The following is a 13151-nucleotide window of genomic DNA, read 5'->3' as shown; positions in this document are numbered from 1 at the left end:
TTACCAGGTCGGGCCGAAATCGCTTTGTGGGTTTTCTTAATCTTTCACAAAGCAGCCCGTAGTCTGGAAGTTGGTGATTGATACACCCGTACATCGGAGAGCACGTAAATGTCGGTCTTGCGCCTAATATCTCTCCGGTCGTGTCGGGTTTCCGTCCCATCGGGCTATGGGCCGCGGTTGCGACCAACGAGGTAATCAAAAATTAAAAAAATTAGGTACCGATGGCGATTCAAATAGTCAGATTTTCAATTACATTATCAGTTATATCACCCAACTGATTGCTTTTAAGAATCCAAAAAATTATAATTTGGCGGCATGAATGAAAAATAGTATCGTAACAATTTTTTTGGCTCTGTTACAAAGTGATTGTTTACGAACCAAGATTAATGTAGATGTCTGAATTCTAAAGATATTAATACATTCACATCACTTATGTCATTTAGACACCAATGACTGTGTTTCGGATGGCACGTTAAACTGTAGGTCCCGGCTGTCATTTAACATCCTTGACAGTCGTTACGGGTAGTCAGAAGCCAGTAAGTCTGACACCAGTCTAATCGAAGGATATTGGGTTGCCCGGGTAACTAGGTTGAGGAGGTCAGATAGGCAGTCGCTCCTTGTAAAGCACTGGTACTCAGCTGAATCCGGTTAGACTGGAAGCCGACCCCAACAAAGTTGGGAAAAAAGGCTCGGAGGATGATGATCACTTACCTATGTCATTTGCTTGCTAGTTGTTAACCGCGGATTCACTCACAAGGTCCTAAGGAGATGACTTTATATATATTTCAGGAGATATAGACTTCAACCGTGTTACCACAAAAACTTTTAAACGTCTGTTGAACATTTGTCTAAAAAATGACAGATTAGGACGTTGAAATAAAGTCAGTTTTGCAGCCACACTCTTTTCTTTTAGACAAGTGTTCAACAGATGTTTACGTTTTTGTAGTAAGGCCGCAAGGTTTTAGTTAGGGACCAAACGGTCTAACATTGACAACTACAAAATACATAGATTGGTATGATGGGTAATTTTTACAGGTAGTTATCTGAAAATCTTACAGTTAGGCTAGGTCGCATCGTTAAAGAATTATTGCAACTGAAAAGTAGTAAACAGTAACTAATTTTTCCACCTAACGTAAGAATTATTTGGTCTACTTGAGGTCTTATTACTTTTGTCAAGTTTGACTCATAGGCACGTCTTCATGGTATCAACCTTTTTATCTCTGAAATCTACATGTCAAACTATCTACTCTATCAGTTTTTTTAAGGAAAAATTGCGCCATTAAAATACACGGCTGAGGGCTAAAGAAAAACACACATTTCTCAATACCACGTGACATTTCGAAAATAGGTCAAAAATGCATCATTTGATAGTCCCTTAATAGATCTCAAGCAGAATAAAAGCTAATAAACCTCTAATATCAATGCAAAATAACCATTTAGACGGCTGACATTTTCTCATTTGGCTCGCTAGTCTAAATCTAGTTAAAAATAACTATATGTTACTAAAACCGTCGGCTACCTCGTGACTTACCAACGCTTAGAATTTCCATAGCAACCGACTAAATTGAAAACATTCGTACCTTTAGTTTAGCACACGTCTGAAAAAGACTTCTGAATTTGGCTGTGTTTGTCGCCTATTATTATACTTTCAAATTGAGGAGGTCGTGTCATTGAGAAGTTTTGATAGTGGAACGGGTGTTTGTATTTGGTCGGTTAATCGATAACAATCGAGTGGGAATCTGTGATGCGCGCTGTCAGTAGGTGAACGCGCGCGAACGAAGCGCATGCGTTTGAAACTTTTTAAAATATACGAATTTAGAACCGTGGGCGTTGCGCGTTCGGTCTATTTTTGTAAAAAAAAAATATCGCGCGAGCCGTTTGGAGTGCAGTGAACCCTGTTACAAAATTTTAAAGTGTGTATTTTTTATTTTGTTGTGCAAAAGAAAAAGTGGATTTTTAAATTCGGATATCGATTTTTTTTCGGTAATACATTGGCTGTTTTATATACTTTTTGTTGGTATCGATAATAACAATCGATTAAAGTCGAGAGGATGTAACATTATTCCTTTGCCTTGAAGTCGTAATTAATTAAACATTAAAATAGATCTCACCTAGTTTTAGTAAAAGTCCTACAGTATAACGAAACATAAATAAATATTGTTTAACATGAAAAACTAATGTTACGATGTTATTTTTAAGTTCTGAATGGCATTTTGTCACGTTGCGTTGTTTATTTTTTTGCTACTCATAGACAGGAGACATTTCTTTTTCGTTCTATTCTAGAACTGGCAAAGGTACGGAGAGCGATAGAGTCTACTTCTGACTGACCATAGATAATGAATATTCAAATTAAATGCAATGATTAGTAAATCAGTGATTTTAGAATTCATTACTGAATGCAAACAGCTTAATGAATATTCAATAAAATAATTAGGTACTCTTTACAATTAGGTTTTGAATAATTTAAAGAAAATAAACATTTTGACCGTAAACCTCCTTGTATTTTAGAAGTCCTTTAAAAAAAGATATCAAATGACTTCAAAAAGGTCAAAAAGAGACCCTTCTTTAATTGAAGTCGGTTAAAAAGTTAGTTAATCTTACGAGATAATAAGATAAACACTGTAATCTGTCGTAATAGAGTTCTTGCCATAACTTAAACGATCTGTTAATTATTGTTATTATAACTGTTAGACAGTAAATATGACATCTCGTACCTGCATACATTTACCTATATAATATGGCTTCACCTAAGTCGGAGCTCTTGCCTTTATGTTTTTTTTGTTTAAAAATCTAATAATCAAAAATACTTACATTCATACCTGGAAGAAATTTCTAATAGTGAAACAATCATAATTACTTAACACTTATTTGTGAAGTTGGGTAAGAATTAATTTTCATAAGGTGGAAATTCCCGGATTTTCCGGATTTTCTATGTAACTGAAACGATTTGGATGTAGTGAGATACGAATAAATATGAGCAATAACATGACGGATTTTCTGAAATATTTAATTTCTACTGATAGAAAAAAGCCTGTATTTTTCTTCTAAATGATATACCTACCATTAAATTGTGCACAAAACTTAGGACTTACATAACAAAGCCAACCTGAACATGAATTTTAAGTGTTTTGTTTAACATTAGGCTCCCGAATGAATATCGGTGAGGGATTTGCTCGTGACTGTACCATGTATTCACTTACCTATATCTATGAAGAGATAGATAAAAACCTGCTAAAGAGCATAAGACTACTCTTCTTTAGATATAACTGAGATAAATTCTCTCACTACCTAACTTAACCAGAGACCTGTCAGATAAAAATGCTAAAATAATACCCTCAGGATAGGGAAAATTAGAACCTATTCTAATATAAAGAGGTTTAACATCAAAAGTTACCTTATTTGACCTAGATACATACTCGTGGCTTTTCCGCACGTGTTGCCATTTATATAAAACAATTTTCCCTAAAATGTTTAGTTTCTCCCGGCTACAATTTCCCGGGACGATATCTGGTTATAATAATTTCCCCCCGAAAGTCAAGCTTGTTGCCTTAGGTTATGTTTATCATCATCTGCTTAGTCTTTTCCCAACTATGTTGGGGTCGGCTTCCAGTCTAACCGGTTACAGCTGAGTACCAGTGCTTTACAAGGAGCGACTGTCTATCTGACCTCTTCAACCCTGTTACCCGGGCAACCCAATGCCTGTTGCTAAGACTGGTTGTCAGACTTCTGAATACCCGTAACGACTGCCAAAGATGTTCAATGACGGCCGGGACCTACAGTTTAACGTGCCCTCCGAAACACAGTACCTATAATCTCTACTCATTATGTTCCATTTCCGCTAGTACCAAAATCATCACCTACTGGGAGTATATAAGGATTATTTTTAATGGAAAATCATCAAATGACTCCCCTCCCGCTGTGGGTTAGCAGCGGTGAGGGAGTGTCAGACTCTTACTGACTAAAAACCGTCGTGTTCCGTCGTAGGCCTTTTATGTACCAGGGCCGCGGTAACTCGCGCGAACAACCCGCAGCCCAAGCAAAGCCTCTAAATAGATGCTTGTATAGAAACGTCACAATTATGTGACGCAACCGTCCCTGACACGGCCAGAGTTTGTTCAAAAACAGCGTTATGTTACAAAAACAATAGAGACACTTTTTGGGTTGAGGTGAAGCAAAAAGTTTGAGTTTTTACTAGATGTAGTACGCTCAATGTTTGGTGAACATTTGCTAAATAATTGGGATTAAGATTATAGTAATATGTTGAAATTATTCGAGGGAAATCAACGTAAGTAACTAACGGTTTAAAAGTACTTGAAAAATATCTACGCTTTTCAAACACAGCTCTATGATACGATGTTCCATCTTGAAGATCCAGTTCATATCTCCCGGCTCCATCATCAGATCAGTTCGACAGTACCATACTATTGTATTGTCATCAGAACTACATACAGCTGCCAACTTTCATGACGCTACGATCCTTGGAAGATGGTTTTAGTTACCTTAGATTCCATTACATAGTTACATACAGGTCGACCTAATCGTGTTAAAAATGTCTGAAATTGTTCTGAGAGAGTGCTGTTGGCGACTAAATACTAATATTTAGTGTAAACAATGAAACTGTGACCAATGCTGACCTTGAGTGTTACGAGAGGTAGACCGATAGACATATTTACGTTACGCTGCCTAAACGTACACTTTTTTGTTTTATTAATTGTTCTTGAGGGAAATCATCAAATGACTGCTCCCGCTGTGGGTGCAGCAGTAGCTAAAACTCATGATGTTCCTTCTGGAATCATTTGTGTATAAAAAGGCAACAGTAACTCTTTCAGTCCAAGTGTAGGCCTCGCTTGACGAAAGCAATTGAGGCGAATAAACGCATCTTTGGGGTAACTAGGATATGTAGATCGTTTAATATTATTGTCAAAACGTTAAATGATTTGAGGATTAGATGCTCTACAATTTAATTGAGAGTTAGTTATTTATTTTTTTATAAAAAGTTTACCGTCTTATTTTTTCATTGGACTTCAGGAAGGGTTTTTTCTATTGTTTTTTGACATCTTAGTAAATAAAAAAAAAATAAGGATGGGATAGCAACATATAACTTCTCCCGCTATATGATGGCTTAATAGAGCGAATAGAATATCAGTCTCACCCTAAATCATAGGTACACGATCCTTCAATTGCCCTTTCACGTCAGTCTTACCAAGTTTACCAACTCCCTCAGGTACAACTCTAATCGTCTTACAACTGCATATATTAATAGCAGTTATATTCCTGAGCCGTTCTGACTCGCCCGGGAGTTCGGCCCTATTATAATATAATTATATGCCACATAAAGACACGCTCGTATTTGGCAGACTATATGCTATTACGTCACAGGTATGCATTACGATACGAGAACACTTATTATTTAATTTTGGTTTGATAATAGTCTGTCTTAACATCATCAATATCATCATCATCAGCCTCTTATTTGAACCACTGCTGGGCTGCGGCCTCCTCTCACACGGAGAAGGATTGAGCGTTAATCACCACGCTTGCTCAATGCGGGTTGCTGATTTCAGACTTTATAGTCCAGGTTTCTTCAAGATGTTTTCCTTCACCTTCAATCAGTCCAATGGTCCAATGGTGTCCAAAATATAATAAAAAAAACAACGCCTTACAGTTTATAATAAATGTTGTTTATTTATAAAATTCGGTCATTAAAGTATGACACGCTAAAAATAAAAGATTAAAAACCATCATCTATTTTTAAATAATTCAATAATTATTATTGTGTGTACCCTAATATAGAGTCTAATGTGAAACGCGATTGTTACTGAAAATAATGGAAAAACACGGCTTTTAGTTGATTACAATATAATTTATTGGAGTGCTTTACCTATCAATACATTAAAAATAAAGTTTCTATTCTAATATGTAACCAAAGTCATTTATTTTAAGAGACACTTGACAGCTGGTAAATTAGTTTGAATGTCATTATTTAAATTATGTAGATTTCATTTGTCTTTTGAAATATGAATGAATTTTGTACAATTTACCATCAACAATTCTGTAATCTAAAAAACATTGGAAAAGAAAGGAAAGTTAACCTATCTTCTATAGAGCGCTATTTCAGAAGTAGCATACAATTTGTTACCTTTTATGGCTATATGTTTACGAATAAATAGCATATGAACAGATTGTTTCAAAAAAACTGTACAGTTAACTTGATCTGTATTCCTGACATGCATGGATCTGAAAAGTCTGATACTCGATCGGCGATCTCGAACCACGACTTGAAAAAACAAAAAATATCAATTAATAGTTAAGTTACCTACTTATTCTCAAAACAAACGACAAAAATCGCTTCTCTATTTAAAAAAAAACTGCTGTCACAACAATACAAATTCACCTGTACTACGTACTTATAGCAGCGTATACTAAATATGTCTCGTTACGTAAGCGTGATGTGCTCACGCGCAGCCCAATGCGTTAGGTGAAGGTTGGCTCTTATTGCGATTTTATAAAACAACTGGCCGTTTCCCGCGGTCTCGAACATCCTGTGGACACTTTTTGTGCAGTTGGGTAATTATAGTTACGGTGAAACTTAGTTGGTCTGAAAATAATTTCACTTTGATAGTAGCCGTTTTCCCGCGGTTTCACCCGTGTCCCGTAAGAACTCCTGTCCATAACGGGATAAAATATAGCCCATGTTAGGTACTCGTGAAGAGTGTAGCTTTCCAACAGTGAAAGATTTTTTCAAATCGGTTCTGTAGTTCGAGTTAACATTGTTTTTAATGTGACCAAATTGCGCTACGAAACGTAATAGATCTGTGTGGCATGCGTTAAAAAATATGGTATACTAATTTGAAAGACAGTCCCTTCATTTTCAGTTCCATTTTTCTTGGGAGATGTCCCAAAATGGCTACACCAAATCAAACTTAGTTGTCAAAAACGGCTTATTCGGAAATTATATGAAACCTACTCAAGAGTCAAAACCTAGTCCTGCAATATTTTTTTGTAAAATATAGAAATCCATTAGATTATCGTGAAACGATGTCCCGATAGTTGGAATGGATTTTTATGAAACTTAATGATTACGATGATAAATACCATCACACATAGTTGATAGATAAGAAATAATTTTATCTTTAGTCATCAGTTCTGATTATATGGCTATCGTAAAACGTGAGATTACGCGTTACAGAACCACGTTCGTAAATAAACAACGCTATGGATAACTATTTAGATATTAACTTTTAATTTAGGTACTACTTAACTAACTTAGATAACCGTAGTATAGTTATCGGCACGAATCTTGAGCTCTGACCTTCATCTGCGCAGAAGTAATTTATTGGGTCCCTTTTGTGGTATGAAGTGAGGCGCGGGGGCGGGCTAAAGCGGTGATTGGCCCGCAGTGCATCGCGTCATAGCCGTCACTCGGGATTGGTTCTTTGCTAATAAATCACTTCTGCGCAGATGTAGGTCGGAGCTCAAGATTCGTGCCGATAACTGTAGTAACGATTATGGAACCATTTTCAGTAGTCAAATCTTACAGGGGTGGTTATGGTTTGGTTATCGTTATAGTTATATGGTGGAACCTATCCCTAGAAGATACCCATCAGATAGGAAAACTGTTACTGTTACAGCCTTTTTATCGTCCCACTGCTGGGCTGCGGCCTCCTCTCACACGGAGAAGGATTGAGCGTTAATCATCACGCTTGCTCAACGCGGTTTGGTGATTTCAGACTTTATAGTCCAGGTTTAGGTATAGGATAGGAAAAAGTCGGTTTATAATCCGATGTTATTTTTCAGGCTTCTGCCTGAAATTTCTTCGATACCCTTGCGATTATTCAGCTGTTTCAACGTAAGTGATGGTAAAAGTAAATAAAGAATTTAACTTATTGAGACAGTAGTGTACTCACTTTTAGAGCGCTTACCAACAAGCGGATTTTCCGCTCAGTTTTACTTTTTTTTTTGTATTTTTTAGTTTTATTTTATTTTGTATTTTATCACGAGAAACCCGCACTGTGTGATGGTTCCATAAAATGCGTACAAAATGTTCATACCTTCTCAATTTTCCAGCAATCTTAAATTTTTGAAAATCCACTTTTTCTTAAAGTCAATATTGTGTTTACAGTGAGTGTGTTATAAAATGTGTTTCTGAGTTTATCTTCGATTGATTAAGTGACAGTGAACAAATAAATTGTGTAAAATGATCAACGAACATTTAGTCAGTAATATGGCTTATTATGGTAAGTTTTAAAGCTAATGTGTATGTGTGTGTGTGCATAAATAATTAAATTATGATAATGATAAAATATTCTGAGGTATATCCGAACCGTTTTCTAGTGCAGTTGACAGTTGCTGTCAGTCACAACGTTGTTTTCGCTTAAAATTTAACAGCTATCAACTGCACAAAATATTCTGTAGCGCTGTACAATTATGCGCTTCATGACATAATATAACGAACTGCAGAAGATAGAAATGGATAGCATTATAAGAACTCTATAAATCCTTTTTTGAAGACTGCTAAAGACATGTCAAGTATCCAATCTGACATTTAAGAAACGTCACAATGACATTGTCAACGTCAAAATATCATTAAACGTCAAATCTTATCGAGCGTTGAAAAAGGGAGTGCCATTTGAGCTCCGTGACCCACAAGTTGACCTGCGCAGGTGTACAGCGCGATAACTCTCTACTGTAACAGGTCAATTTGAATTAGTCTGGCTTTTTACCCGACTGTAGAATAGGGCTATGTTTTTGTTCAGGCAAAAATGTAGTGCTAGGTCTAGTTAAGACTCTTGCATCTTTAGAAAAGCTTGAAGGATGTTCTAATTTAGTAAAAGGAATTATTTTGGAGAGAGCCTTTTCCCGACTAGATGTGTTGGGGTCGGCTTCTAACTAGATGCAGCTGAGTACCAGTGTTTTAGCATGTTTAGCATGGAGAGTTTGCATATTCTAACCTTCTGAACCCTGGGTATACCGATACCCCTTGGTAAGACTGGTTTTCAGACTCGCCAGCTTGTGACTATCAGTAATGACTACCAAAGATGTTCAAATTACAGCCGGGACCTACTAATTTAACATGCCTAGCGAAACATGAACACTTTTACTAGCAAAGGCATTCTTATGGTATGGGATATCAAGCAGAAGATAGATAGATAGCACTAGAAGAAAGATTGAACATTACTACGCTGTGTCCAATTCAAATCACAGATCGCTCTGTACTAAAATGTCATCAGGTCTCTAATAGTTCCTAGGCTTCTTACGGCCGTTCTCAATATTCTATCTATCTGCTGTTTCACTATCTAGAGATAGAAATTTGACATTACTTATATGGGGCAATCTTTAGTGAACAAATTAATAGATAAATGGAATATAACTCGACATCCATGTTATCACACTCTTTCAGAACATCTAGAAAATGCTAACATTGTATCAGCACTTTCTAGTTTAAACAACAAACACTGTTGCGTCAATACATTTTTTTATCATCAGCCTCGCATTTAGGTCACCCGGGCTGTGGTGTCCTACATTCGGTTGTCATGACAACACGGCCATCTTGCGGTTGCCATGGTTACGCGCATGCGTAGCGCAGGTTGATAGGCGTGTCTGCTAGATGTATGTTTGGGCATTGCAGGCTGTATTCGATAATTTATTGGTCATTGCTCCTTTTATTAAAAAAATAGTAGCGAGTTCGATAGAGCCCGCGCCATGAAAGAGGTTCGATAGATGGGGCGCTAATGTCTACTAAATTCTAGGCAAAATTAAGTAGCTCTACAATTTTGCAGTTTCGCACTTTATGTTAATCAGATATTCTTAGACATAGAGAAGAAGCCATTAGACTTTTCCGAACCTATGGGCCCTTGTGGTCAGTTACAAGCCCTAGTTGATGAAACTCATATACTTAAGTATTTCACTGGACTAATAATTAAGCAACTATTCATGTAACATCAGCAGCCTCTATATTTCTCCCAATACAAGTCGCCCGGGTTACTGGGTTGAGGAGATCAGATAGGCAGTCGCTCCTTGTAAAGCACTGGTACTCAGCTGCGTCCGGTTAGACTGGATGCCGACCCCAACATAGTTTTAGGGAAAGGCTAAGCAGATGATAATGATGACAGAGCACTGATGTCTCGTATAAAGAAGGAATGATCGTTTATCCCTAGCGCTCACTATTTGCTCAAAGCGATCTCAGTCTTTAAAGTTCAAGTTTCTTCAAGACGTTTTCCATCGCCGTAAGACACAACTGTTGTTATTTTCCTCGAAAATTTTCCATCGATACTAAACAAAAGAAATATTACAACATTGCTTAATTAGAAAGAGTCAGTCAGTTGTTTAACGCTTTCACCTAAAAGACAAAACGACTTGATTAAAAACTGATCTGTGATGTAATATTGTACTCTCTCCTTCGGTTCCAATGATCGTTACGTTTTCTATGTTTCTTTAATCGTGGATTTTTAATCGATTTCCCAAAAAGGAGGAGGTTCTCAATTCGACGGGATCTTTTATGTACGTTTACCGATTACTCAAAGACGCCTAGAACCGTTTTGCAAAATTTCTTTTTTGTTTGATAGGGAATATTTTTTAGGTGGTCCCATAGTGATCAGATCAGGATGTAATGATGGAAACCCTGAGAAATATGGGGCAAATTTTAATTTTTAGGTTCATCAGCCTAGGTGTCGGTGGCGAAACAAACACAGCTGCATCAACCAGACACTTTTAGTGTTTTAGAACTTTTATTTTAGTTATATACTAAAACCCAAAAAATAAGTAATGGAATAATTTTGCTGACAGCATACTGCAAGAGTTTTCAAAAGCTACAAGTCGCATATGGCTACGCGTCATGTCAATGTGTGAGTGTAAAGGTGTCGGTGTCACACGCACATCACCAATTACACCTTTTGTTTCATAGTACAGCATCTCCAAACTAATACCCACGTACATAAGGTCTATTTTGTAATGTAGATGAATCAGGTTGCAAGCCAACCCCAGACCAGCCATTCCTTCAATCGATTTTGACGTAGCGCGCTCGAATCAGCTGATCGCAGCCCGGCCGCCATTGTTAAAAATATTATATGGATACATTATGGTTACAACAAGTGGAATAAGTCAAAAAAGTCGGTAATAAATTATTGAAAATAGTTACCACTTGTCTTGTGTTATTAATAACTCGAAATAACATTAATGAGGTGCTGAAAAACAAGTTGTTAATAGACGTAATGTCACTAATGATCTAAGGGCCGGTTTTTCAATGGCCGGATAACTTTTATCTGAACATTGTTGGATGTTTTGACAGCTTTTGTTCAGAGAGTATGTCAAACCGCCATATTTATTCCTTAAGGTGTCTCCACACCAAAGCCGCTGATGCCGGCGGCACAGCCCGGCGGCCCAACCCGCCGGCCGTATTTTGTACAATCATGCCGCCGGCTTTCATAGAGTATTTGACAATTACTAGAACACCACATGCCGCGGCAGTCGTGCCGCCGGGCTGTGCCGCCGGGTCAGCGGCTTTGGTGTGTAGACCCCTTTAGATAGAAATTGTCTGATGATTTTTTTTAATCGGCCATAAGACTATAATGTGATAAAAACCTAGTAAGAAAAACATAGGTAACTCTTTTTGGCAGTTGAGCCAAAAAGCAAGTAATCCTTAGATTTTTTGGATTTCCTTCCCATTTTTAAAGTTTGACAATAGCCAACCAGTCAATGACCTTTCAAAACGCGTTGATTCCTGCAGGATGCCAGCGACACCGCAATATAAAATCTAGCATAGTTTATAAATAACTAGTCCTGCAGTTCTAGCTATAATACTAGGCTGAACTCATATCTGGGTCACTTGACATTTAGGTTACCTGCAACTGACATAAGTTCTGAGCTGTTTAACAAGAAGATTATATTATAGCCGCCATTTTGTATTTAGCTGTAATGGCGGGAATCTATTTTGAATGCGAAACAATATGGTGGACGTTATGCTTTCGGGTTTTGAAAATTATTGTAGCTTTTTGATGACATGTTTACGTTATAGTAAGCTAATTTATAGCCGTCGAGTCTAAACTTACCATTTATTAGGTACGTGTATTTATTACATTGTTATCGCAGGTGCCATATACGTCTGGTAACCAGTCTTACCTATGGGTATTGACTTGCCCGGGTAACTGGGTTGAGGAGGTCAGATAGGCAGTCGCTCCTTGTAAAACACTGGTACTCAGCTGCGTCCCGCTAGACTGGAAGCCGACCCCAACGTAGTTGTGAAAAGGCTAGGCTGATGATGATATCGCAAGTGCCATAGTCCCATAGTTTCCCTAATCTTAGCTCGATAACATCCCATCACGATAGCCTAAGTAGTTTAATTCCATTGTTAGCAATAATTTAGCACAGAACTGGGACTGTCTTTGGCTACATATTACCTGTATAATATGTAAAGTAATGGTGATAACCTATATCCCTGTTGACATATATTATTGTCACCATTTACCTATTTAAAGTTCTATCAAAAGGGCTTCGGTCTTAAGATCGTCTTTAAAAAATCCGGAACTCTATAATCGTCGTCTGCTAGAGACACACAAAATGGCTAAGTTATCTGGCTTGCCTATGGTCTGTGCTTCCAAAACAGCTTATGATTCAGGGACACAGGAAAAATATTGCTTGCGATCCAATTAGAGAAGGCATTGACATATACAAACGCCCTATATAGCAACTTAAAATCTCTATAATACTTATATATTAGAGAGATTCTCCAATTTCTTTCTTTCAATTAATCTATATCTGAACATAAACCTAACCTAATTCGATATTGTGTAAGGGCTAACAAAATCTAGGGAGGCACGGCGTAGGTTCGCATGCGTGGACGAGCACGTGCGGGGTCACTGACCTTGCTATCATCACACGGTTTCGGATACGCCACTAAAAAAAAAAAAATGTCGTTAACATTTTTAGCCGACTTTTTGAAAAGGAAGTTTTGTCTTCAGTCATTTGGATGTTTTTATGTTAGTTCGTGCATCTAATAATTAAATAATTTACTAAAGAATAGGTTTTCAAGAAAGTGCATTGAAAAAGGTACCTACTTATTGTTTTTCCCAGACCCGGTATGTCGGTCTTTAGGTACATGTATGTGTGTAGAAGTCGTGTTAGTTATACTATTTATAATAACTTAAGAACGGTTG

General features: G+C 37.3%; 1 protein-coding gene across 4 annotated transcripts in view; it reads left to right on the top strand.

The window, feature by feature from the left end:
- Window positions 1–13151, top strand: part of Orb2 (orb2) — a 67526-nt gene that overhangs the window by 26060 nt on the left and 28315 nt on the right. The window contains exons 1-2 of one of the 4 annotated variants that reach the window (XM_064043352.1): window positions 1765–1913; window positions 8123–8237. The exons of 2 other annotated variants lie outside the window; for them this stretch is intronic. In XM_064043352.1, coding sequence (XP_063899422.1) covers window positions 8198–8237 — 40 coding nt within the window. In that variant the 5' untranslated portion in view covers window positions 1765–1913; window positions 8123–8197. Of the gene's footprint in view, window positions 1–1764; window positions 1984–8122; window positions 8238–13151 lie in introns of those variants that run through there. One more of the 4 variants, XM_064043351.1, reaches the window with a different exon arrangement.

This window comes from Helicoverpa armigera, chromosome 31, assembly GCF_030705265.1.
Source record: "Helicoverpa armigera isolate CAAS_96S chromosome 31, ASM3070526v1, whole genome shotgun sequence".
Taxonomy (NCBI): domain Eukaryota; kingdom Metazoa; phylum Arthropoda; class Insecta; order Lepidoptera; family Noctuidae; genus Helicoverpa; species Helicoverpa armigera.
Note: the sequence above shows the minus strand (reverse complement) of the source record. Positions and strands in the feature narration are given on the sequence as shown.